The 25,459-nt window shown below is 42.7% G+C and overlaps 1 protein-coding gene across 1 annotated transcript in view; it reads left to right on the top strand.

Moving 5' to 3' along the window:
* Positions 1–22,222, top strand: part of E2F7 (E2F transcription factor 7) — a 32,892-nt gene extending 10,670 nt beyond the window's left edge. Inside the window, exons 5-13 of the mRNA XM_022559914.3 lie at positions 4,118–4,408; positions 5,653–5,811; positions 7,286–7,420; positions 10,132–10,317; positions 10,816–10,888; positions 13,043–13,538; positions 14,657–14,912; positions 16,512–16,933; positions 19,044–22,222. Of these exons, the coding sequence (XP_022415622.2) occupies positions 4,118–4,408; positions 5,653–5,811; positions 7,286–7,420; positions 10,132–10,317; positions 10,816–10,888; positions 13,043–13,538; positions 14,657–14,912; positions 16,512–16,933; positions 19,044–19,214 (2,189 nt within the window). The 3' untranslated portion in view covers positions 19,215–22,222. The remainder of the gene's footprint in view (positions 1–4,117; positions 4,409–5,652; positions 5,812–7,285; positions 7,421–10,131; positions 10,318–10,815; positions 10,889–13,042; positions 13,539–14,656; positions 14,913–16,511; positions 16,934–19,043) is intronic.
* The last annotated feature ends 3,237 nt before the right edge of the window (positions 22,223–25,459 follow it).

The following is a 25,459-nucleotide window of genomic DNA, read 5'->3' as shown; positions in this document are numbered from 1 at the left end:
AGATATTTAGAAATATCCTTCTGTTTATTTTTTAAAATGCTTCAAAGAGTTCAGAACTGGTGTTATTTTTGTTATAAAGCACGATTTGAAAGCAAGAGCATTATGTTTGAAGCCCTATACTGTGACCTTCACAGCAAGTCTGCCCAACTAGTAAAAGCACATCTGGATATAACTCAAACAGCTAAGCCTTATAACAAAGAGGAATACACGCGTTCACATGGCGTGGGTGTGTGTAATGTGCAGTGGTGTCTGGACTATAAATATGCAGACTGCCGATTCAGAATAGAGACTCCTAGTGGATGTGGATTGCAGTTGGTTTCACAATGAACATACTGTTGACAATAAATAAGTAGAAATCACATGATTTGAAGATGTCAGAGTGTCCCCTTAAAAGATTAGGAGGGTTTGCATACAGGGGAAAAAAAGGCTCGAAGAAATCAGCCCAGTAGGCTTTATGATAGAGTATATTTTTAGTTTGTTTATTAGTTCTATATCTTCCCGTAGCCCAAAGAATGTGACCCAGTAGATGATTATCACTCTGAATTATTCAAACTGATGGCTAAAAAGATTTTATTTGCTGGAAATTGAGGTAATGAGGAACCAGTGTGTTGTGATGGGAAGACCATGGGCTGTACTTTGAGTAAGACAGAGCTGGATTTCAAGCCCGGCTCTCTAATTTATAGACTGTCAGAGCTTTAAAAAGTTAATTATTCTTTTCTCAACTACAGCCTAGGGGCCATAGCACCTACCTTGCAGAAACTTAGAAAAGTTGGGGATGATGTCAGTAACATGCCCAACTCAGAGCCTGGCTTACTCTTATTGCTACATGGAACAGTTTCTACTCAGCTCTCATTAGAGGTACTCCCCCCACCCCCTCCACCATCTTCAAGCCATCCTGTGATCCTCTACAGCTAGGAGGAAGCAGAGGGCTTTGACGGGGAGCCATTTTAGAACCCGGAAGTAGAATACAGTATTCTGGCATTGGTAGCAATGAACCAAGAAGGGGAAGGTGAGCCAGCTGGACAGAGGCTTGGTGTAGACATAGCTGAGGAACCGGGTCTGGAAACTAGTCTTAAGAAGATGAGGGTAGGGACTTCCCTGGTGGCGCAGTGGTTAAGAATCCGCCTGCCAATGCAGGGGACACGGGTTCGAGCCCTGGTCCGGGAAGATCCCACATGTCGTGGAGCAACTAAGCCCGTGCGCCACAACTACTGAGCCTGCGCCCTAGAGCCGCGAGCCACAACTATTGAGCCCTCGTGCCACGACTACTGCAGCCCGCGCGCCTCGAGCCCGTGCTCCCCAACAAGAGAAGCCACTGCAGTGAGAAACCCATGCACCGCAACGAAGAGTAGCCCCCGCTCGCCGCAACTAGAGAAAGCCTGCGCTCAGCAACAAAGACCCAACACGGCCAAAAAGAAATTTAAAAAAAGAAGATGAGGGTAAAACAACAAATTGTACGATGTCTTTCTCATTGGGGTTCACGAAGCCACCTTCCTCCATATACCCAGGCCACATCAAGAGTCCTTGCACTGATATCAGTGCAGAAGACAAAAGATTAGATGTTGGAAAGCTACATTACAGGTCCCAGGGAGGACAGAAGAGTGGGATCCTACTCTCATATGGGCTGTAAATCCCCATGTTATAACCGCCTGGAACAGAATGCCAAAGATTTTTGCAACAGCTTCCTGCTGTCTCACAATTTCCAAGACCTGCCAGATGAACCTGCCATCTCTCTTCACGTGAGATCGTAAAAATGGAGTCCCTTCCTAGAAGCTGTTTCAGGGGTAACCATCTCCTGGGATTGAGTCTAAACTCCTGCTCTATCCCAGGTCACAAGCTTTAAGACCATATTTTAACCAACGATGTGCAAAGCATTCAAATTGCATTCATTCCCAGTTTCTGGTCTCATGTAGATTCGATACTGGTATTATAGATAAGAGGTTAAAGAACTGGGAGTGACTTCAGTAAATGGAAAGTTACACAGCCTGGGAAACTACTTATTGGGCTGAGATGCTCTTGATAAGCTCTATGGGGCATAAGGGAAGCATGGTAACAATTGGTAAATCCTCAAGGGCATAACTAATGCCATGCCTACGATTAATCGGATTGCCTTGAATACAAAAGAAAAAGAAGGCTCAATGCCAGGGAAGACTTTCCTGGCAGAGCAAGCCCCAGAGTTACCTGCAGGACTTGAGACCTGTGACGTGGGAAGTTTAGGTGCACCCAGCCAGTGGACAGTTAGTCCAGATTGCAAAGGTGAGTGATTATTCAGGCAAGTAGCTGCCTATGGGCTTTTGCCAGCACCACCTTCTGAACACTTACGGTGCATAGCAAGCATCATCTTCCTCTCTTAGTTGTCCAAATCTTCCTTTATTTCTTGAGATGTCTAGCCACTAGATGGAGACTTAGCAGCTTGTGTCTAATACAGAATAACAAAACAGCCAGACATATGGCTGGCCCTGGGCTGTCTCAGTTGCATTCACATGACATTTCTAATGGGAAGGTTTGTAACGTTCCACTCTCAACAAGATGTGTTAATATATGAAAACAGACTGGAATGAGGAGCCAGGCAGATCCGGACAAGGGGCTACTGACTGCTCTGGCCAACACCTTCCAGCAGGCATCTGGCACCAAAGCCTGAGCTTTTGAGAGTGAAGAGCCTTTCCAGGTCATGAGCCGAAATGTTCTGACTGCAAAATGCCTCTTCATGCATGGGGTAGAATTTCCTCTCAGCTCCACAGTTTTCATTGTAACCTGGTTTATTTCTTGTGTTAAATCTTTGAAAGGCCAAGAGCTATGTGCACCAAGTCTGCCCTGATTATAGAACAGCTCTTGGCAAGTGAAGAGAAAGAAGGCATTTTTGTAGCTGGGCCAGTCTTCTGAGAGATGCCTGGAGGCTTTTGTTACGGATACTTAGGTGAGAGCACAAAGGGCCAGTTGAGTCCCCAAAGCCTAAGGGCCTATTGCATAACAGGATGAGTCAAGATGGAAGATTTAAAAATCTGTTTCTACTGTCACCTCTTATGCTAGCAGGAATTTTAGGTATCTCCAGTGCCACGCAGGAAGTTCTGATATTTACCAAATAACATAACAAAGAGTAGATAAATTAACACCTGTCAGAAACCCTTTAAGTTTATGATCACATTTAATGCTCATCATTTTATGAGATAAATACTAAGGCACAGAGAGATTAAGTAAATTCCCAGGCTCACCCGACCAGTAAGGGATAACGCAGGGATTTCAATTCATGCAGTCTGACCCTGAAGCCCCCGCACTTAACCAGCGTAAATATTTTTAGTAAATTCAATAGACTGCTCGTAATCCTGGCTATTTAGGGAGTGTTGGGAAAGTGGGTAGGGAATTGATGAACTGGATGGTCAGCCTCTGCTAGAGTTTCTGTGCTTTATTAATGGGCTGTTTGGCAGGATACAGTGAATGGGAGCCCAGGGAGAGTTGTCCACAGGTGTGATGAGCAGAGGGCGGCCTGTACGTTGTTCCAGCCCTGGCACTAGCTTCCTCCAGCAACTTGAGAAGGGTGCCCAAGCCCTTGACTCCTGAGTTGCCAGTGCAAAATGGGAAACAAAATATTTACCATCTGTTTTCCTTACTGGCCATTAAGAGAATTAACAAGTAATTTTTTCACATCATTCAAACTCCAGGAAAGGAGAATATGGTCCAATAATGAGTTAACAGTTACTGGACACAGTTCTATAGTCTGTATAACTAGGATTACAAGTCAAAATCAACCATCCAACATTCATCAAGCATTTATTACTGTGACGTGTGTTGCTGAAGCCCACCAGTTTTAACGCACTGAAATGTTCATGTGGTTTGCCTAACAGGTCCAAAGAAAGTTACTCTACTATTTATGTAATACAGATGGAACTGTCATCCATCTCAAGGTGGATGTTTATCCTAGATCTTATCGAGAGTTGGATCCCAAGAAGAAAAAAATTTCTTTTGCTTGCATTCATATAGTATGAATTTGTTGAGCAATTATATTTGCTGGGCAGAGTATCACACAAAATAGTCCACAGACAAGGTCCAAGCCTTCAAGGACTTTATACTCAAAAATGTTGGTCGGCATGATGATGGCTGGCTTCTCTTTTTCAAACAGGCGTTGAAAGGAGACGCATCTATGACATTGTGAATGTGCTGGAGTCGCTGCATCTGGTCAGCCGGGTGGCCAAGAATCAGTACGGCTGGCACGGACGGCACAGCCTGCCCAAAACCCTGAGGAACCTCCAGAGGCTAGGAGAGGAGCAGAAATACGAAGAGCAGATGGCCCACCTCCAACAGAAAGAGCTCGACCTGATGGATTATAAATTTGGGGAACGCAAAAGAGATGGCTGTCCAGATTCCCAGGATCCACAGTTACTGGATTTCTCTGAACCGGACTATCCCTCTTGTGAGTCCACGGTACCCACACGAGTAATGGCAGGGAGAGGGCAATGGTGTCTTCTGAAGAGAGTCACTGCTAAGATGGGAGGAACCAAATGGACCACCCTGGAGGGAGATGTCCTCTTATTCTCTCTCCTGAAGACAGGGAGACAGATGGCTTCCCGGCTGGGCTGCCCACTCAACCTCACTGAAAAACTGTCTAGTAGCAGTTTCACTTGGTATTTGGTGTGTTTGGACCGTAGATCTCGAACAGCGCTCCCATTTCAGATTGACAGCCCCATGCTGATTCCTGCTTGTGAGCCTTTAAGGAAAATTTACTTGGAAAGAATTTCTCTCTCCAAAGGATCCTATTTGTTTAATTATATACTGGAGTAGATGACTTAGAAAAGAACCCCATTAGCAGAAAATACTGATTAGAAAGATGGACAACCTTTATTTGATGCAGATTTTTTTTTTTACTTATATTACATTGTTCTTCCCCTTCCAACTTATATTTATGCTGTCCCTCCTTTAACCATTGATCTGCATTCTCACCCTGCTGCTCCTTGCTAAGATAATAAAGTGCAGGTATCCCTAACATTTCACTTGCATTTATAAGCAATAGGAATGGAAGGGTGGGCCTGGCTTTCGTTCCATTTACTACCTCATGCCTTTTAATTCCACCCTATGAGCCAGTTCTTATCCTCATAACCAGAGGAGACAGCCATCTGTCGGCGATGTTTTGCCTGCCATCTATGGCAACACACATCTAATCAGTGTCTCCTATTTACTTATTGTTTATTTCTTCACTTATTTCTGAAGAGCAATGGAAGAGGTGGATGCCTACTATGTGGAGGGTACAGTCTAGCTATTGTGGGCTCAGAGACATAAAAGTGGAGACCTTGCCATTGAGGGAAGAGTTGATGTTCTGAAAATAGCTCCTGGTCCCTAACTCTATCCTTTTATCCCTCTACTTTGATCTTTTCCAAAACTGCTTCAGGAAAACTACTTCATGGCTTCTATTCAATGAAGTATGAATATAAAGCATTTCAGAATTTATACCTACTGTAGCTTTATGACCCACAAGAAAATCTGTCTTATTTCTTTGTGAACCATCTTTTTATGATGTGTGTCCAACAGACTTCCGCTGATCACTGTAACAAGAGTGATGTTTCCATCTGCTGATACAGTTAGATAGGTCTGGCAAACTAGAAGTACAGTCTCTCTTGTGGTAAATTACGTTTTGACGCTTTTGTTTTATTCCCTTTGTAGCATCTGCAAACAGTAGAAAAGATAAGTCTCTGAGAATTATGAGCCAGAAGTTTGTCATGCTGTTTCTGGTCTCCAAAACCAAGATTGTTACTCTTGACGTGGCTGCCAAAATACTGATAGAAGAAAGCCAAGATACGCCGGATCACAGTAAATTTAAAAGTAAGCATCTTCACCTAAATCCACTTATTAGCACAGAAAGAGTGGGATGTCATATGCTGATGTTTGCTGCCTCAGAGATTTAAAAAATTATTATTTTTTTGAGACGTGCACTCCTTCCTGCCTTCATAAAGGTTCTTGGTGCTGTGAGAGGTAAGCTGGTCACATACCAGAATTCCTGTGAAAGTTCTGTCCGATGCCTTTTCCCCGGCAGAGTGGATGGTAGAAGCAGAATGGCATCCCACAAATGCAGGTCAGGGAGGATGTAAGAGGCTTTGCATTTCTCTTTAGTATCGCTGCATCCAAGACGGAATGTCTGAGTTTTCTTTCCCTTCTTTCCTTGCCCCCTGCATACTCTTCTGATGGGTGGACATGAAAGTTGTCTACAGGTAAGAACCAGAGGAATGAGCAGGGTAGGGTATAGGGGTGGTGGGACATGGCTGCTGGACGAGGAAAGTGTTTCCAAGTTTCACACCCCGTGCATCTTCCTTTTCCATCAAACCTGGGTCCTGAGCCAAAGGCCCCTGGCTCCTGGTAGCTCATTCAAGCCCTGAGAAACCATGAGCTGAACATTCTCTAGCTTTTTTTTGTTTGTTTCCAGCTAGAAGTATAGCCACCCTGTGGGAGAAATGACTAGATAAAATCCAGCTCTATCAGGATTGGGAAGACTATGGCATCTGGGGTGAATGCTTGATGTTTCTGGTCGGTAATCAAAGCCCTTTGCTTGATCCTAGCCCTAAGTTCAAGTAGGTTTCCGACCTATACGTTGATTTCTTTAGTAGAACTTACTTTGTGGGCATCATCCTGCCTGTTTAATGTGTTACCACCCCTCTGAATTTCTCCCCCAATCCCTGTACTTTCACATGTCTCTCACAAAACCTCTTCAGGCTCAGGGAATGCCCATCCCACCCCTCCCCCGCTGGGTGGCCAGAACACTGGGATTAAAGGTGAGGCGCTGCCTGTCTTCAGCACAGTCATACGTCGTAACCTTGAGCCCTAGACAGTCTGTGTGCCCAGCAGTGCAGCCTCTCAGGAAGCTCTGGGGAATCCCTGTCATTTTCACAGCCTAGCTGCCTGATGGAGCAGGTGCCACCACCTCCTGCTGGAAGAAACTCCAGGCAAGCTTTTGACGAGCCACAGATCAGAATTACATTTCCTAAGCCTTTCATTACAGCCCATTTCCCTCTCTTGGTACGTTTGCAATCACAGCGATCCTGGCCTGTCACCAGGTTCCTCTTGTACGAGGTGTGAAGTTGTGGAAATGGGAGAACACAGTGACCTTCCCTTAGTAGTGTCATCAGATACATAAATCCTGGGTGATTTCACGCCGGAGCCACTGGTCTCTTCACGCTACCCCATTGCTCTCTGCTAGAGGCTTATATATGGTGGCTAGAAAGTGACCTGTCACATAAACTAAAACGTAATGGTGTTGCTGACCAATGTATGGCGTGACTGCAACTGTCTTTATATCTTCTAGCAAAGGTACGACGCCTCTATGACATAGCCAATGTTCTGACCAGCTTGGCACTGATAAAGAAAGTGCATGTAACAGAAGAGCGAGGCCGGAAACCCGCCTTCAAGTGGATTGGGCCTGTGGATTTCAGTTCCACTGGTAAGGCATGGTTTTGCTAGGGACCATTTTACGTATAATCCCCAGTTCCTTTTCCAAATCATACACCCACCACACAGTGAGATTGATCTTCACCTTCATTTCCCATCACCCACATCACATTCAAAATTAGACTAGTGACACCAGTCTTGGAACAATGAGCCTTAGTCTACAAATGGTTATGCTGGTTGGCTTACACATAGATAACTTAGAACCTGGCAGTTTCTGGAACTATTAAATCACAGCTCTTTTGCATTTTTTATTTTAGTCCAAAGTTCCTGGAAGTTTGGGACTGAGGATTAAAAATGATACTTCAAAAAAGAAAAATTTTTTCAATTTTTTTAAATGACACTTCTTTTGAACTCTGGTTGTTTCTGCATTAGCAGAATAAAACATTGTTTTTCTTTGAAATTCCAGATAATGTAAAAATTATATCAATTACTATCCCAAAACTAATATGTGGTAAGATGGCTTCTAAATATAGTATAAATGTAATGAACACCTTTTTTGTAATTTATTTAAAAAGTTGCTAATGTCATAATTTTACTAAATTAGAGCAAAAGAGGGTATTGTCTTCTGCTTACTTCAAAAGTAATATTTGCACAACCGGGGACTGGATCCTTCTGCGCCAGCTACTTTATGTATGGCTATGCTGCCTGGAAAAAAGCCATTAAAGTTATTTTTAAGTTACCTTTCCAATTTTAGTCTTAGTATAAATTCCGGCACTTAACCCAGGCTTATAAAAGATATAGCTCTCTACCTCATTTGTAACACATTATTCACTTAGGAACTAGATGAAACCACTTAAAATCAAGTCTAATTAATTCAACCCAGCAAGTACTTACTGCATGTGGACTATACAGGCATACTTCATTTTATCGCACTGTGCAGATACTGTGTTTTTCACAAATTGAACGTTTGTGGCAACCCTGCGTTGTCAGGTGATGCTTAGCATTTTTAGCAATAAAGTATTTTTTTAACTAAGGTATGTACATTGTTTGTTTAGATGTGATGCTATTGCACACTACAATATAGTGTAAACCTAACTTTTATATGTACTGGGGAACCAAAAAATTCATGTGACTCGCTTTATTGCAGTGGTCTAGAACCAAACCCGCAATATCTCCGAGGTTTGCCTGTTCTAATGCCGTGAGAGATTCAAAGACGTATGTGATACAGCCCCTGCCAGCGTGAAGTGTACAACTTTGCCACTTTCTATTCCTCTGCTTCTGGCTTCTCCCGGTCTTTTCACCTGTGAAGCTCTCTTCCCCCTTTCAACATAAAAATATTCTACTCAACCTTCAAGATGTCACTCAAACATCAGCTCTTGCATGAAGTTTTCTCTGATCACCCAGAGCAGAGTGTCTCATCTAAATGATTGCAGTTTAGCATCATGCTATTGTACTTGGTGATATTATGCTTTGTCCCCGCTGTACAATTTTGAGGGCAGACACAGTTTTTATTCGCCTTTGATTACACCCTGGTACCCAAATCAGTGCTTTATGCACTTCAGTTGGTTAATGAGCGTCTACTGAAGGTGTATAATTAGCACACATTTGAAAATTAGATAACTCTTAAGCACTACACATGGCAGTACTGGCTCGGTAGGAATTCAGAGAGGATATGGGTTAAGTTCTTCCCAGTGATCTCTAAGGGATCACTGTCCTGATGTCCAGTGTCTTGAGAGCCATTGTTTTATATATTTTGTCCAATATTTTATTTGTTTCAGGAAGGAGGGTAGATATGATCCATTACTATCTTGACCCATTTTCTTCTTTTTGATTCTATAACTTCTGATTTTTTTTTTTTAACTTCGGATTTTCTAAACAGAACATCTGTTGGGGTTTTGTTATAAGAAAAAGAAAACTGTAAGGTGATTTTCTTTTTCAATATTTGTGTGTTTTAGAAAATGTAAGTCTAGCTGGGCCTTTCAGTTTATTAAATCAGTCTTATAATTTGAATGTACATGCTTTGAACTTACAAAAAAATAGCACAGATGAGCAGGGTAGGAATGACTATCTGAACAACAGGGGTCATTTCTTTGTAGAATATAGGCCTGGTTCTGTATAGAAATTTCTGTCCTGATTTCACACAGGCTTATTTAAGCATAAAATGTGCCTCCGAGGCCCAGCCTTCTATTATCCTCACTGTTCTGCAGCATTTCAGCCGTGAAGTTTCTGCTGACCTTATTCCTTTGGTCACTTAGTAACTGAGCCTCCTACTGCATAAGAAAGAAATAATAAAGCATAATAATAGAAAACAGAGGTTCTTATACTCATTGCCCTAGGGCTGTGGCATAAGAGGCTGAGCTCAATTAATGTTAAAATCTCTAAATCTGCACGTTGGGCTAAGTATGATTGGGTTTTTCTTGGATATCTCTGCCCAAAGAAAGCATCTAAAATGTCAGGTCCATTCTAATTTGGGTTATAGAACATCCTGTTCTACTTTTGTTGCAGTTTAGATAATTTTAGAATATATATGGATTCAGTCTTACTTTAAAGTCATCCACTAACTTTTAAAAAGGACTAGTACAATACATTGAAAGAAATTAGGGTTTGACACAAGGCTCATAAAATTCCTTTGATTGTCTTAGCTTTTAATTTATAGGGTAGCTCCATTACAATGATAGGTCCTCAAAGCCATATCTTAAAAAGGCTAAAATTATCCTGAATTATAGCTGTATAACAACACTACCAATTCTCTTATTTATTTAGATGAAGAAATAGTGGATGTTTCTGCATCTGTCCTACCAGAATTGAAAAGAGAAACATACGGCCACGTTCAATTATGTGCAAAACAGAAGCTTGCTCGACATGGCTCCTTTAACTCAGATCAGGCTTCTGAGAGGATCCAGAGGAAAGTGAACTCAGAACCCAGCAGCCCTTACAGAGAAAAACAAGGTATCTGCCTTTACTTAATCCATGGAATCCATCAGTCACCATGTAATTGCAGCCCGAGCCATGCACTGTCATTTTAAAGTGAGCTGACTCTAGGCTGTGCCTGTTTTATTCACTTACCTCAAGTGAAATGATTTGGGGGCGGGTAAAAGAGTTGGTGACTTCAAGGTTATAAACATAGCCCCATGCCTGAAATTATTCTAGCCGGCCTTAAAAGATTGAAGATCATTTGGTTTGCCATGGTTGGCCTGTTTGATGCATCTCAGCAATTCATCAGACTTACAAAGCAATACTTGCTTTGTTTTGTTTTCTTACTAATCTTTGATGAGACCTGCATTCACCATTGACAGCTAGCTTCTGGACATTTCTCTATTTGAATCAAAACCAGAATGCATTTGAGATAGTCTTATAATCCCTGAGCTGTGAATAATGAATCCTGCTGTATATAATTGGTGTATAAGTCCCTTGCTATATTCACTAGACCTTCATTTTCCTTTTTAGGGTCAGGTGGCTACTCCTTAGAAATCGGAAGTCTGGCAGCTGTCTACAGACAGAAACTAGAAGACAATTCACAGTAAGTAGTCTTAAAAACTCCAAGTGTATTTTTTTCCATTTCCTAGTCTTAACTTTGACTAAATTGAAATGCCACCCATCAAAAGGTAAAATTTAACAGTCCTGCTCAAAAGTCAGCCGTTTGTTTATTAAGAATTTTGTAAGTTTCCCCCTTGTGCCCAACACTGTGCAGGATATGGCATCAGGGACACAAAAGTATGAAAAATTTATTCCCCTAGGCCATGAAAGCTTACAAGGAAAAAGATAAATAAAAAGACAAATACAATGAGAAAAGACAAGTCACTACTAATGTGACACTGAGAAATGACACATCATAGTCCCATGAATCACTTTGTCATCATCGTAGCTAACGTTGTTTATGAACTACCAGGTACTATTCCTGAAGTTTTATGTGTATGATCTCATCTAATATCACAAAAACAACCTTTTGAGGTTGGTACTATTATCCTCACTTTACAGAGAGGAAACTGAAATCCAGAGAGGTTAAGTAACTTGCCCAAGGTCGCAATGCTATTAAGTGACAGAGCTGAATCAGATTTGGGGTCTGATTTTCAAGGAAATCATGTATTAGCAGAGGAAGCAGAGGAAATGCTAAAGCGAAGACAGGGGGGGTTTATAATGCCAGACATGGGAAGAAACAGATTGTTGAGCCAGGATCAGGGAGTGGAGGGGAAATAAACTGGTTAGTCTGGCCTTAATGATTTGTCCAAATAGGATCATGAAAGGAAGTATTTATAAGAAGAGCTTGGGATATTGGAGGTAAGTAGGTCAAGTTGGCAGAAAGCTTTGAAAGCCCAGTTGAAGAGTTTGGATTTATTAGATGGAGGGTAAAGAGTTATTGTAGGTTCACTGGAGAAGACCATTCTGGCTGCTTTAAGCAGGTGGGCTTGGAATAGAGAAGGGCTTCAGATTAGGAGCTCATAGAATAGAGCATTCCTAGTCATTCTGGTCTGCTGTGGTGCTGGTCTGAGCCGTGTCAGCTGGGGATGGAAAGAAATGGAAAGCAGTATAAGACAGTGAGTCGGCAAGAGTCACTGAAGTAGAAAAGAGGCATCACAAAGAACGCCTGGGTCTCAGGTGACGGTGATCTTACTGGTGGAGATGGGGAGGTTGAAGGTGAACGGCCAGAGGTAGGGCAGTGGGTGCGACCATCAGCGTGGGCACGTTGTTTCATGGAGCTGAGTGATAGCCATCACTTGTTCCGGGAGGCTGTGGTTGGAGAGTTTTACTCACCTCTGCAGCCCCGTGCACTCCGCTTATTCCCAGCACCAGAGGGGGCGAGAACGTGGGCAAAATTGCTCTCAGTGATTCCCTCACAGAGGTTTAGGGAAATCCCTGTTCTCTATTTACTAGTCCTTAAAGGAGTCTCAAAAGAGTCTTCCTCATCTACTTGCAAAATAATACTAAAAATATAAACATGCTTTCTAGTATTTGGAAATTTTTCTTTATGAAAGGCCCAGACATCGTTTATAATCTAGATTGAGGGGACTTAATTTTGAATGTGTGCTGCCTAAAAATTCTGTAGTAATATGGAGCAGAATGGGACAAGAATGACAGAAAATAATTTTGTAGATAAATTTATTTCCTCACTCACTGCCCACTTCATTTATCTCACAGAGGATTTGAGACAAACTAGGTATGTCCTTTAAATCAATGTCTGGCCTAGACTCTGTTATCTACCCAGGATCTCTCACAGTGACTGTGAGGCCCCACTGGGTGACCTTCAGTGGGTGGATTAGCCTCTGAGCTTGTTTTCCTCCCTAGTAAATGGGGGCAGGGGGGATGGATGAGAGTACCTAGTGTTATAATAATTATGTGAAATTATTACCCTATTATGCTAGTCATCGTAGCATCTGTGTGCCTGGGAAGGGGTATGTGCTGGGTAGCTGATGGCTACTGGCTGTGGGAGAGGCAGGGGAGGAGCCTCTATTAGCCCTCACCTGAGATCCCCCTACCCCACCCCTAACCATCCATCCAGGTGATATGGTCATCTGCCTCTGGAGTCAGCTCACGGGCTCAGAGAGTGCGCTTTAATGGCATCCTGAGCAGTATTCTCTCACTCCTGCTTTGGTACATCTCTCTTTAGGAAAGCAAGAGTCGGGAGTTGGTAGAATGTGGTAACTGGATGGGTCCCACTCTGTTTCTTTTATTCCAGGGCAGAAGCTTTTGCCAATCAGAGAGCGATACCTCCGTCAAGCAGCCTGGAGGCCGCTGCTCCTTTCCCCGGCCTCTCTGTTGACTCAGAATACTGTGTTAATGCCTTGGCCCACCCAGTACTTTCCGTGGCTCCAACGGACTTGCAGGCCTTCTCTGCCCAGAATGGTCTGAACGGACAAGGAGGTGTCTCCCTCGCCTCTGCCGCCTTGGACGCGGAGAGCCTGAAGCCAGCTCTGCTGGCCGGCCAGCCCCTGGTGTACGTGCCCTCCACCTCACTGTTCATGCTGTGTGGGAGCCTGCAAGAGCCGCCGTCCCCGGGGTCAGGGTCAGAGAGGGACAGCAGGGGCTCGGAAGGCACAGCAGAGCGCTCAGCCACGCCCTCAGTTCAGAAGCGCCTAGGGGAGGAGAGGAAGCCCCAGGAGGAGGAAGAGCCGGCCACGAAGAGACAAAGCAGGGACTACGAAGACGGCCCCCTCTCCCTCGTCATGCCCAAGGTAAGGGGTTCCGGTGGACGTGCTAGCTGATTGGCCCGTCGACCCGTAGTTCCTTCCCAATAGAGACACGCAGATAAGCTACTGAGTCTGGAATAGGAAGCGGTGCATGTGTCACTTGTATAATTAAGCCCAGGACTGGCCGCCCCAAATAATCTTGCCATGAAGCAGTACTGTAACAAAAGTGATTTTTATAAAAATCACACTTTGCATAAAACGCTAAAAAGTATAAAGGGAAAAAAACCTACCCATGATCCCCCCACATAGAGGCAATCACTGTCAACATGTTTGTATATTCTTTCCCAGTCTTTTTTGCTATACTTTTTTTTTTTTTTTAACACGTTGATGAAATAATCATCTTAATCCAGGGTGCACCTGGGGTCCACAGTCAAGAATGTAGGTGCCGTTTGGCCCTCAGTGTCTATGTCAGTGCTCGGGTCACTGCTCAGAGGGCCCGTTTCCCTAGCCACAAAATGAAAAGAACAAAACTCTGAGCTGTCCACAGTAGCCTTTCGGAGGTTAATGAGATATGACTGGTCAAACTCCCAGGAAGCAGAAGCACTCTCCCTGCCGCTGTTTGTAGAGGGTCAGGGAGGCACACCTCATGGAAATCAGTCCATTAATTAAGACCCTTCCTCCTCTATGCCTTCCTCCTGCCAGAATGAATTTTTCTAATTTTGTATCTAGCCTGGGGTTGCAAAACGGAAGGAAAAGACTGACTGGTATATCTATATATACGTGTCTTAGATAACCAAGACAGCTTTGGGTCAGCCCTGCAATTCTTATCAAGCCCTAAAAGCCTGCAGCATCAACACCCTTTATGTGTTCCAGCTCAGAAATTTATTTCGCAGTCTAAACACCATACCCAGTTTCCCATTATTAAAATCTCCGTCGTTTCTGTGCTTAAGAAATCGTAAGCCTACAGAAGCGCATGACGTGACAGTGATCTTCAGGCCGTTCCTATAAATATGACAGAAACAACTGACATACACAAATCAGGGTGGCACACAGCTGTGTCTGACCTTTTTGTTTATTTGTTAGCTATTTGGAGAAAGCTGTTATTATAATTTACTGCTGGGATTTTGACTTGCTTTTCTGGTTCCTGGTTGGGTTGTGCTTAGAAACCCTCAGATTCCACGGACATTGCCTCTTCCAAGACCGTGGATAAAAGGGGACCTGCACCCCATGAAGACATTCACATGAATGGACAACTTTCTGCTGCAAAGGAGGTTTCGGGGAAGGCTACAGCAGACTGCTTCATTTCTTCTGAGTGGGGAAATCCTTCTAGGAGTACAGAGATAGAAAAGCCTTCGAAAGAAAATGAAAGCACCAAAGAGCCCTCTTTGCTGCAGTATCTTTACGTGCAGTCGCCAGCAGGTAAGGGGTGTCATGTCTTCGAGTCCCTTGGGGTACTCGGGTCATAAATTTGATGTTTGAATGTTTGTTCATGTCACCCGACCAAGCTGGTGCATTGATGAGCTGCCTCTGAGTCATTTCAGTCCTAGCCCCTTGCTTTCTCCATCGACGAAAGGAAGGCAGAGGCTGCTTTCAGTTTCACCAACCTCACGGATAAGGAGAAAACAGGGCGGGTAATTTATTTTTAACGCATTCAACTTTACTTGGTAAAAAGCACAACGTATTCAAAAGGTGATTCTGTTTTTATAATTCAGCTGAATCTGGCAGTGGTTCAGTTTAACAGTGTGAACGTCCTGGCCACCATGTGCAGCTCACATGCTGATCTCTTCAATATTCAGAGGTGCTGACATGTCCTTGTGGTCGAACGCAGGGCTGGAGTGAGAGGGCTGGACATTAAAACCACTTACTATCCGCGTGAACTTAAGTATTCAGCCCTCCTCATTGGTAAAACAGCAATAATAAGAGCACCTGCTTCATGGGGGTGCCATGAAAATTGGATGAAATTTAACAAGATAATACATCTAAAGCACTTAGAATAACAGTGCCTGACACTTAGTAAGACTCAATAAATGCTCTTACTCTTGAAATAAAGCTGAAATATAACAGATACCTAATTTTTAAAATATGCATTGTGTACATGAGGCTGCTTTCTTGCAAAGAGACTTAAAGTGATTTTCTTCAATCCCTTGTTCCTGTCACAGGTTAGGTAGGTGTTTGTTATTTCTCATTTATCTAGAAAACATTCTTTATTCCTTTAGCAAATATTTTGTTAGGGCTTCGTCTAAGCACGCTACTCAGTGTTGCTGATACCTTAATAAATAAAAAAAACAGACCCGGCTTCTTCAGAATGAAAATGACAGCCCAGCATAGGGATCAGTAGCTTTTTCTGGGCCATGGGCCCTTGGACTCTATGGTGAAGGCTGTGGATTCCTCCTCAGGATGTTTACAAATGCAGAGAATTAAATACATAGGATTACAGAGGAAGCCAATTATATTGAAATCCAGTTAGAAAAGGAATTTTTTTAAATTATAGTAATAAAAAGATCTGACAGCAAGTGCAAGCCTCTCATAACTTCAAAGTTGTGGGGACCGTTAGACTCTTAAGACATCTGCCATCGTGGTAACATTACATGAATACATCTGTGCTTTTTACTAGTGATAAATTCAAGGTACCGTTCATTCTGTTGTGATTTGTTGCCTGTGGTCTTAATTGAGGGAAATATAAATTTCTGTTAGAAGTTTTGTAAAAAGGAAGCTATCATTGTTCCCAACCAAGTTCACTTTCCTCCTCAATTTGGATTCAGTGGAGCTCATGTTAATAAAGTCTCTCAGGAGACTCAAGCATCCACCAAACTGTCACATAGGTAACTGTGGGAATTCAGCGGTGGCCACTGTGGCAAGGAGGCGGTGCGGGGCTGGGAGAGCACAGAGCGGGTGGCCAGGCTGCGGCATGAGGGTTGATTGACAGTGGGCTCCCGTTTGAAAGGGCCCTGAGGGGTGGGAGCTTGGATGGTGTCTTCACATTGCCCTGACTTTCACCTTGTTCTGCTTCTGTTCCAGGACTAAATGGTTTCAGTGTGCTCTTATCTGGCAATCAGACCCCCCGTGCTGTGGGACCGTCTTCAGGTCAGCTGCCGCCGCTCAGTGTTCCATGCATGGTCTTGCCATCGCCGACGCTGGGCCCTTTTCCTGTTCTCTATTCACCCACGATGCCCGGGCCGGTGTCCTCTGCTTCCAGTGCTCTCCCAAGCACGGGACCTGTGAATCTCGGCTTGCCTGGCCTTGGATCAACAGCTCACCTCCTCATCGGCCCTGCTGCCCTGGTTAATCCAAAGTCATCGACACTCCCCTCCACAGATGCTCAGCTTCAGGGTCCACACTCACTTAACCTGAGTCCGGTGATGTCAAGATCACACAGCATCATCCAGCCCGAGTCCCCCGTTTATGGAGGACATCCAGCCTCTGTGGTACAATTACAACAGGTGAGCCCCGAAGGTTCATTTCAGCTCCGCACAAGAAGGAGCATCACTCCGTGATAGCATTTGCCTGCGTTTAATCAGATTTTAGTCAAACAACCGTAGGACAGGGGTGCTACATCAGATTCTACCTGGCTTCCATTGTAGACCCAGAGGTATCTGCTTATTTCATAAAGCATGGAGACAGAAGGTGGGAGATCCTGTGCTTTAGAGGCAAAACTCGTTTTAGGTGTCACTCTGTTTCTTAGACTCAGGAGGAACTTATTTGAAGCATAGTCATGGGGATTTGTGACGCATGCTGAATATTCAGGTGATTTCTCCAAGCTCTTATTTCATTAGGTCAATAACGGAGACCGTCCTGAATTTTAATTGTGCAGCTATAGAAACAATCCAGGGAAACGAAAGTCTTGATACTAGCTCAAAGATTTTTAGCGTCTATCATTTCATAAAATGCATTGTTTAGGAGGCAATGGCTATATGTTAATATATCCATTGTTTCCTTGATGTGTATATATATACATATTCAAAATAGATACAGATGTACATAGATAAATGTCTGTAATCGATATAAATTAATCAGTACTTTATTTGCCTCCCCCAACTCCATCTGTAGTTCAGTCAGTGAGCATTTGTTGAATTCCTGTTATTCAATAGGCATCGTTCAGAGTAATTATTTCTCTCCCAGAGAAAGAGTTACGTTGTGACCAAAAGTATTTTAGATAAGTAATTCAGGGGCTCAAAAGTTTGTTAGACATTGAAAGATACATGTTAGTTTTTAAACAAGGCGATTATAATATAGCATATTCTTCTTGATCACCAGTTACGTGCAAGGCACTGACCTAGGCAGTAAAGATGTAACAGTAAACAGGATAATGGTCCCTGCCCTTTTAGGGCACATTAAAGGGATAAATATGTAACGTGAGAGGATAAATATTAGCAAGTAAACACAAAGAGCAAAGACACATGCACATACTACTTGCCTGGCACGATCTAAAGTGCTTTATTAATCTCATCTCCTTTAATTGTTGCAACCCTGCTAAGTTGGTACTTTTATCATCCCCATTTACGGATGAAGAAACTGAGGGACAGACTGGTTAAGTAATTTGCCCGAGGTCACACAGCTAGTTATGGCAGAGCCCAAACCCTGGCTGCAGGTGTCAGTGCCACACTTGTGACCTCTTCGCTAGGCTGCCTTTCTGCACACAGAATAAATCAGCTAATTTCCAACTGTGGTAAGTGTTGTGAAGGAGATACATTGGAGGAGTGTGACAGAAAAGCAAAGAGGATGGAATACCTGCGTTGGGGATCACAGCGACACAGGTCAAGAGGGGGCTCCTACACTGTTAGTGGGAATGTAAGTTGGTGTAGCCACTATGGAAGACAGTGTGGAGATTCCTCAGAAAACTAAAAATAGAGTTGCCATAGGATCCTGCAATCCCACTCCTGGGCATATATCCAGACAAAACTATAATTCAGAAAGATACGTGCACCCCTATGTTCATAGCAGCACTATTCACAATAGCCAAGACCTGGAAACAACCTAAATGTCCATGGATAAGAAGATGTGGTACATATATACAGTGGAATACTACTCAGCCATAAAAAAAGAATGAAATAATGCCATTTACAGCAACGTGGATTTAACTAGAGATGATCATACTAAGTGAAGTAAGTCAGAAAGAGAAAGACAAATACCATATGATATCACTTATATGTGGAATCTAAAATATGGCACAAATGAACCTATCTACAAAATAGAAACAGACTCACAGACATAGAGAACAGACTGGTGGTTGCCAAGGGGGAGGCAGGACTGGGAGTGTGGAATCAGTGGATGTAAACTGTTATATGTAGGATAGATAAACAACAAGGTCCTACTGTAGAGCACAGGGAATTATATTCAATATCCTGCGATAAACCATAATGGAAAACAATATAAAAAACGAACATCTATGTGTATAACTGAGTCACTTTGCTCTACAGCAGAGGTTGGCACAATATTGTAAATCAACTCTACTTCAATTAAAAAAAGAGGGGGCTTCCAGTTCAGAGACTGGGTACAATTTGACTTCACTTCTGTTTTTATGTACTCTTTTTTGCTCCTTCTCTATTTTAGTCACCAGTTCCAGTGACCCCCAAGAGCATCCGACGCACACATCGAGAGACATTTTTCAAGACGCCTGGCAGCCTCGGGGACCCTGTCCTTAGGAGAAGAGAAAGGAATCAGTCACGAAACACCAGCTCAGCACAGAGGAGGCTCGAAATCCCCAGCGGCGGGGCCGACTAACCTGACGCTTTGCCCAGCAGGGGTGGGATGGAGGTGCCTGAATTTCCCTGTGTTACAGGTCATGTCCTAATGGTGAACAGAAACTAGAATGCAAACCATCTGGTCTTCAGCATGCATCCTTCCTCTCTCCTGCATCCCCTGGTTCTAATGTTAACTATCCATCTTCAGGAAGCATCTATTTTCCTGAAAGTAATTGTTCCTAATCGTGCATTTCTTACCAGTTAGAGTCCAGACTCTGTTCGTGGTGTCACAGTGGAAGCACCAACTGACTGTTGTGGTTTTCATTCAAGAATCATCTTGTTGCTGGAAGGAGATCTGAACAGCCTCCTGGAGCCTTGTGGTTTTTCTAAAGTGGGGGAGGCCCGTCTAGCACTTAACTGGGTTGAGCGTTCTTGACGTGTATTCCCACTCACCCCGAGTAGATCTGTGGTGAGAGAAACTTCCTTTCTGCAGTTTGAAAAAGCTACTGCTTCCTTCGGCTTCATCAGGAAGCCAACTTCAGTTTGAATCCTATGGTATTATTTATTTTTTTCCTGAAGTGGGATTTAGTGCAAAAAGTTTACAACGACAGCAAAACACATGTTTTTCAGGGTATGACGACTTGAATGTTTGTACTTTTTTCCTATAATTTGCCCTGCACTTACTTTACAACCTAGTAATAATGTGGATAAGTGTATATACATGACGGAATGTCAAGACCAAAATAACTGTGAAGACACACCTTGCTATAATGAACTGTGCTAACCTGAGCTGGGCCTGAGAATTAAGATGAACTCTAGCAGCCAGATAGCTGCTTCTCAATAACTGTGTGAACAGTGAGGTTTTACTGTTGGTTTGTAAAAAAAAAAAAAAAAAAAAAAATCCTACTATGTTCAGTTTCCTTCACTACATGCCCTCGTGTTTTAATTTAAATGTTAACTGTAGAACGTCAGGTATGGGATGTCTTCTAGCAATTGCTGTTTATTGAATAAATCAGGATGGTAGAAAGGAATTATATGGAAAATTGGAACCTAGTTGGGACCTTTTAGTAGAATTCTGAAGAGTGACAGCGTAGAAATTGATGTAGGACAATAGGTGATACTTTATTTTATTTTCTTTTACTTTTTTTTCTTCATGTTGGGAAGAATAAGAGGGAAAACGGACACATTGATGTTCAGAATCCAAGAATATTCAAATCAGAGTTATTTTTCCTAGAACTGCAAAATAAGAACAGAGAGTGCAGGGGATCGTTGTTCTAGCATAAATATAATTCTGGAAACTTACCAGTATCCCTTTGTTAAACCATATTACTTTAGGGTTTCATTAAGTAGCCAAACTAGATCTTTGTATGCCTAGATGTATTATTTACCTCATTGTCTCTTCAGAGTAAATGGCTTCCTCCTTCCCTCCCTCCCTCCCTCCTCCCTCCCTTCATTTTTCCCTCCTTTCCTTCATTCCTTCCTTTCTTTATTCCTCTCTCCTTTTTTATACTTCTTAGCTGTGGAATCTTGGTGTAGGATTTTATTTTTATTTTTTGGACCCAAGAAAATGTTATATGAAAGAATAAAGATATTAATTTAAGAGACTCTGGGAGTCTGAATAAAGTAGCTTTATATTAACTACAGGATAATATTAGCCTTATCACCCCCACAGGATTTTTGAAAACTTGAGGCAGGTAGCAAGATTAAATAAATTTGCTATTATATAAAATTTTTATCAACACTAAACTTTTAAAGTTTACAAGATGATATTCTTTCCGCCTTGTTCACAAGACTGTGAACGCTCTAGAGTTTAATTCTCTAGAGTTAAACTGATAAACAATGTGATTCTCATCATCAGCTAATCTAATTGCATGGTAACGATTACCCTGAACTAATATGATGGGTTCCCTATCGAAATAAAAATATGCCTTTTTCAAGTAGATTATGAGACACGTGGCATATAAATCTGCACAGGATACATGCATTTTAAATATATCAATGCTTCAGACCTTCCACAAAATATTTTCTCTTGAGAGGTCTATATTTAGATGAAAACACAGACCGATTTTCCCCTCACTGTTCTTGGATGCCCACCACTTTAACTTCTCTGCTATCCTTTTTTTTTTTGTAATTCTGTTCATGATATGACCACATAAACCTCAGAGGATCCACAGTTCTTGAGGGATGTTAAGAAACAAACCCATAAATGAGATTATGATTCTGTGACCATACTTAGCAATAGAAAACCAAGAGCAGGTTCCTTTTGTTTTCAGTACCCACTTCTTCATGTGTCTTTGTGATGTGTAGAAATAATAATGCAGTGGTTGTTTCCGTCGGGAATATGAATTTGTTTGTTACAGAGCAACTGATGGTAGTGGAGCAGCTGAGCTAGACTTGGATATTAGGGGTGGTGAAGAAGCCGTGGCAATCTTGAGTCTATCATTGTATAATTTCGTAAAAGAAGAAAAAAAAAAAAAAGATTGTCAGTGATCCTGCTAAGGAAATGCAGCTTTGAGTCAGCACTGAGGGAGGTGTGTGTGTGCCCTACACTGTCCAGGGTTTGTGAAACCCTTTCATTCTGGTACAAGAGTTGGGGGTATAACTTTTATACTTGAATCTACCTACCAAGTTTACATTTCTCAGTTCCTTTTTGTAAGGTGCTATTTCTGTATTTAAATAACTTTTTTCCCAGTGTAAAGCTGCTTTCTGCTTTATCTATTGCACTGCTAGTTTTGTGTAGGTATTAATTTTATTGCTGCTTACTGCTTTTTTTGTATCACTTAGCTCTGCTCTTTCTTCTAATGGCTATATTATCTATATAATTTTTTCCTTTAGCAAAGTATTAAGCTTTATAAAATAGCAATAAAAGTTAATTCATTTTAACAAGAGTTGTTGGTTGTGTTTGTTGGGCTTTCTGTGGGTACCGATTTCAGTAAAACCATTCACCGTTGCAGAACAGCCAACCAGACCTTCATACACCCAAGTCAGATCCTTTTGCTGAGCCCTTCCAGTGGTTCCCAAATGCCAAAATTTACTGTATCAGAATCATGTGGGAGCTTGGGAGGGTTGTGGGACTATACTATTGAGCTTTTGATTTCTACCAGAGATAGAATCACTGGGGGTTTGGAGCTTCCAAATGACTCTGAAGCTTCACCAATGTAAGAATCACAGGTGAGACTACCTCCTGATTTCTCATGTTACCTGCAAGGTTAAATGCTTCTCAGTCTAGCAAATGCCCACCTGTAGTTCAAAGCCAAATTCTATTGTTAACCCTCACTTGTAAATGAACCTCCACGCTGACCTACTCTGACTTTCCTTAGCTCGTATGATCTCCGGAGTCCGTTAGTGGTTGCGCTGTTGTCAGTCTCCCCTGCTAAATTGTCAGGTGCTGGGGAAACAGCTTTGAAACCCCAGCGTCAAGCCTGGCACTTGGGACTCCGGAAACCCCCAAAATGGTGAAAGGAGGGACCGTAGGACCTGCTGCAACAGGTCTCGCCCCTCTGCCAGCCTTCAGTTAGATTCAACACATCACTTCTTGTCCCAGTCTTTAGCCTTCATCTTACAGATGTGTCTAAAATAACCCAGAATAGATTTGCTTCTACACACACGACAGGATTAGGATTTTACCAGCCTGTATTTAGTGGCATGTTACGTTATAACAAGGCCCTGCTGTATTGCAGGCATCTACCAATATCTTCTCACACATGCCTGTGTCGGTTGTCTTTAACGGTGTAAAGGGTACATTGAACAAGCAGAACTCATGGGGTAATCGTGGAAGCAAGTTAGTTTTGTCTCCCAGTGTCCCTTTAAGCCTGGTCAGTGGGGGTAATGCACTAACCCTTGTAGGAACACGAGGTCAGGTGCTGTGACCTCCTTGTTACTGTAAATAATAGAAGTTCTATAGTCATTTTAAGTTAAGACAGTCTCGGTTCACGATGCAGAATGAGCATTTAAAACTTCTGCCACTGGGGCTCGCTGTAGCCTGGTCACCGATGATGGTCCTTTGTCTTTTCTCTGCTGGGCATCTCTCCTCTCCCAGTGAGCTGGCCTAGATTTCTGTGCCCAGCAAGGTCAAAGCAGGGGCAGTGGGAGAGGTAAAGGCCGCAGCATATCAACGGTTTAACAGGCGCTGTCGTAAGCAGGCTTCTCATACGGTGGGACTGGCAGAGGTTGGAGCTGTTTTGTGTGGACAGTTCCTCAGAAGCCTCAGCTTGGGAACACTTGCCTGAACTTTCTGTGCTGCAGGCAATTCATTTTCCTCCAGCTGATATTCTCCCCCAGTCTCTGATTTTCCTGCATCCACTCCAGATAGCCTACTGGGCAGGATTTAGAACAGCCCCAGGCTGCCTCTATCTGCCGTCTTAGCCCACATCCAGTGCTCTTTGTCTGATTCTTGGAGAGAAGGCCCAGCCAAACTCACGCGGCCTCCCCGCTCTCTGCCAAAGCTGCGATCCCACCCAGATCCCCCAGGCCAGAGTCATATAAGAGAAAGCGTCTCAACTGCAGGCAAGACGTGAGGCGAGCAACACCCCACAGCTCCCCTTAGTGGCTCTAGGGAGGCCTCCCTAGAGCCACAGGTGAAGGACCACAGCATAACTCTCCACAAAATCTATTTCTATTTCCATTTGCTCCACCCTTTCAAGGCTCTTTCAAGGCCTTGTAGGTTAAGGGGTTCCATAGTGTGTAACTGGTTTGCAAAACCTCCTTGATCAATTTTTTGGAATGCAACTATAATTTGCTGCTGTGGCCAAGCTCACCATTTAACATCCTGTTAAAATAGCTATAACCTTCCACTGTCCAAGATTTGCATCTTCCTAGATGATTGTTATGGCACTTAATAGCTCATCCTTAAGAAATTAATTTTTGATAGCTATTAATGTTTTTAGTATTAAGATTGGTTTGATTAGTTCAATGTCCTTTCTGTCCTGCAAATGCTTCTGAAATGAAATCACACCTGAAGCTACAATAATTTTCTTTTTCATTCTCTCATATCTAAACCCTTTTTTTGTAAATAGCACAGTGGTAGCCTTCAGTTTGATTGGCTCTTCTATACAAGCAGCTGGTCTTTCCCCAACTGTGCTCTGAAGAACTCAACTGCTGATACATATTAGGAGTCAACAGTGGGTAATTTTGGTAAAACAAAATTAAATAGTTAATGTTTTACTACAGGATTTATTAGAGGTTGAAATTTGCAAGAGGAAATAAAATACAAATTCTTTAAACCTGGTTTGATAGCGGGACCATTTTTTTTCTTAGCATCTTACAAGATGTTCCTCTTACAAGGTTCAGCCGAAGGTACTTTGAGAATCAATGAATTAACCTACCAAATAACCCTCTAAAAGAGAATCAATGAATTAACCTACCAAATAACCCTCTAAAACTTTCTTAGTCTTTACCGAAAAGAAAAAGGACATTAGCTTCTTAATGTCAGAGACCATGGGTGCTTTATATCTGTATTCACAATGCCTGCCACAAAATGTGCGCCCAATAAATAAATGGGTGATGAGTTAGCACAAATACAGTTAACGCTTGAATGACGTGGGCATTAGGCACGCTGACACTCCTTGCAGTTGAAAACCCATGTATAACTTACAGTCTGCCCCTTGCCCTCCATATTTGATGCTCTTCCACATCCTGGCTCTGCATCCACAGATTCAACCAACCCCAGATTGTGTTGTAGTACTCTAGTATGTATGTATGTATGTATGTATGTATGCATGTATGTTTGCGGTATGCGGGCCTCTCACCGTTGTGGCCTCTCCCGTTGCGGAGCACAGGCTCTGGACGCGCAGGCTCAGCGGCCATGGCTCATGGGCCCAGCCGCTCTGCGGCATGTGGGATCTTCCCGGACCGGGGCACGAACCCGTGTCCCCCGCATCGTCAGGCTGACTCTCAACCACTGTGCCACCAGGGAAGCCCTCTAGTATTTATTTTTGAAAAAAAAAAAATTGTAAAAGTGGATCTGCACAGTTCAAACCTGTGTTAAGGGTTGACTGTACATAATTTTTAAAAAACCTTTAGAGGAGTTTTTCATTGCATGGTTATACATATATTATTTATTTAATAAATTATTGTGGTATAGAGCTTGGGGTTTTCTTCGTTTAGAAGAATGGCATCTACTATGCCATCAATGCTTATAAAACCGATTGAATTGTGAAAATCCTGCTTTTAACTTTCAGTGGCATCCCATGCAGCATTTTCTGATACTTTTAGCATGCCTTTCCAGTCCCCTCACAGTCTGGTCCCAACTTGGCTTCCCAGCTATGCTAGATATTGTCTATTGAC

Source organism: Delphinapterus leucas, chromosome 11 (genome assembly GCF_059928025.1).
Source record: "Delphinapterus leucas isolate spDelLeu-1000000601 "Yukka" chromosome 11, BTC_Dleu_Yukka2, whole genome shotgun sequence".
Taxonomy (NCBI): domain Eukaryota; kingdom Metazoa; phylum Chordata; class Mammalia; order Artiodactyla; family Monodontidae; genus Delphinapterus; species Delphinapterus leucas.
Note: the sequence above shows the minus strand (reverse complement) of the source record. Positions and strands in the feature narration are given on the sequence as shown.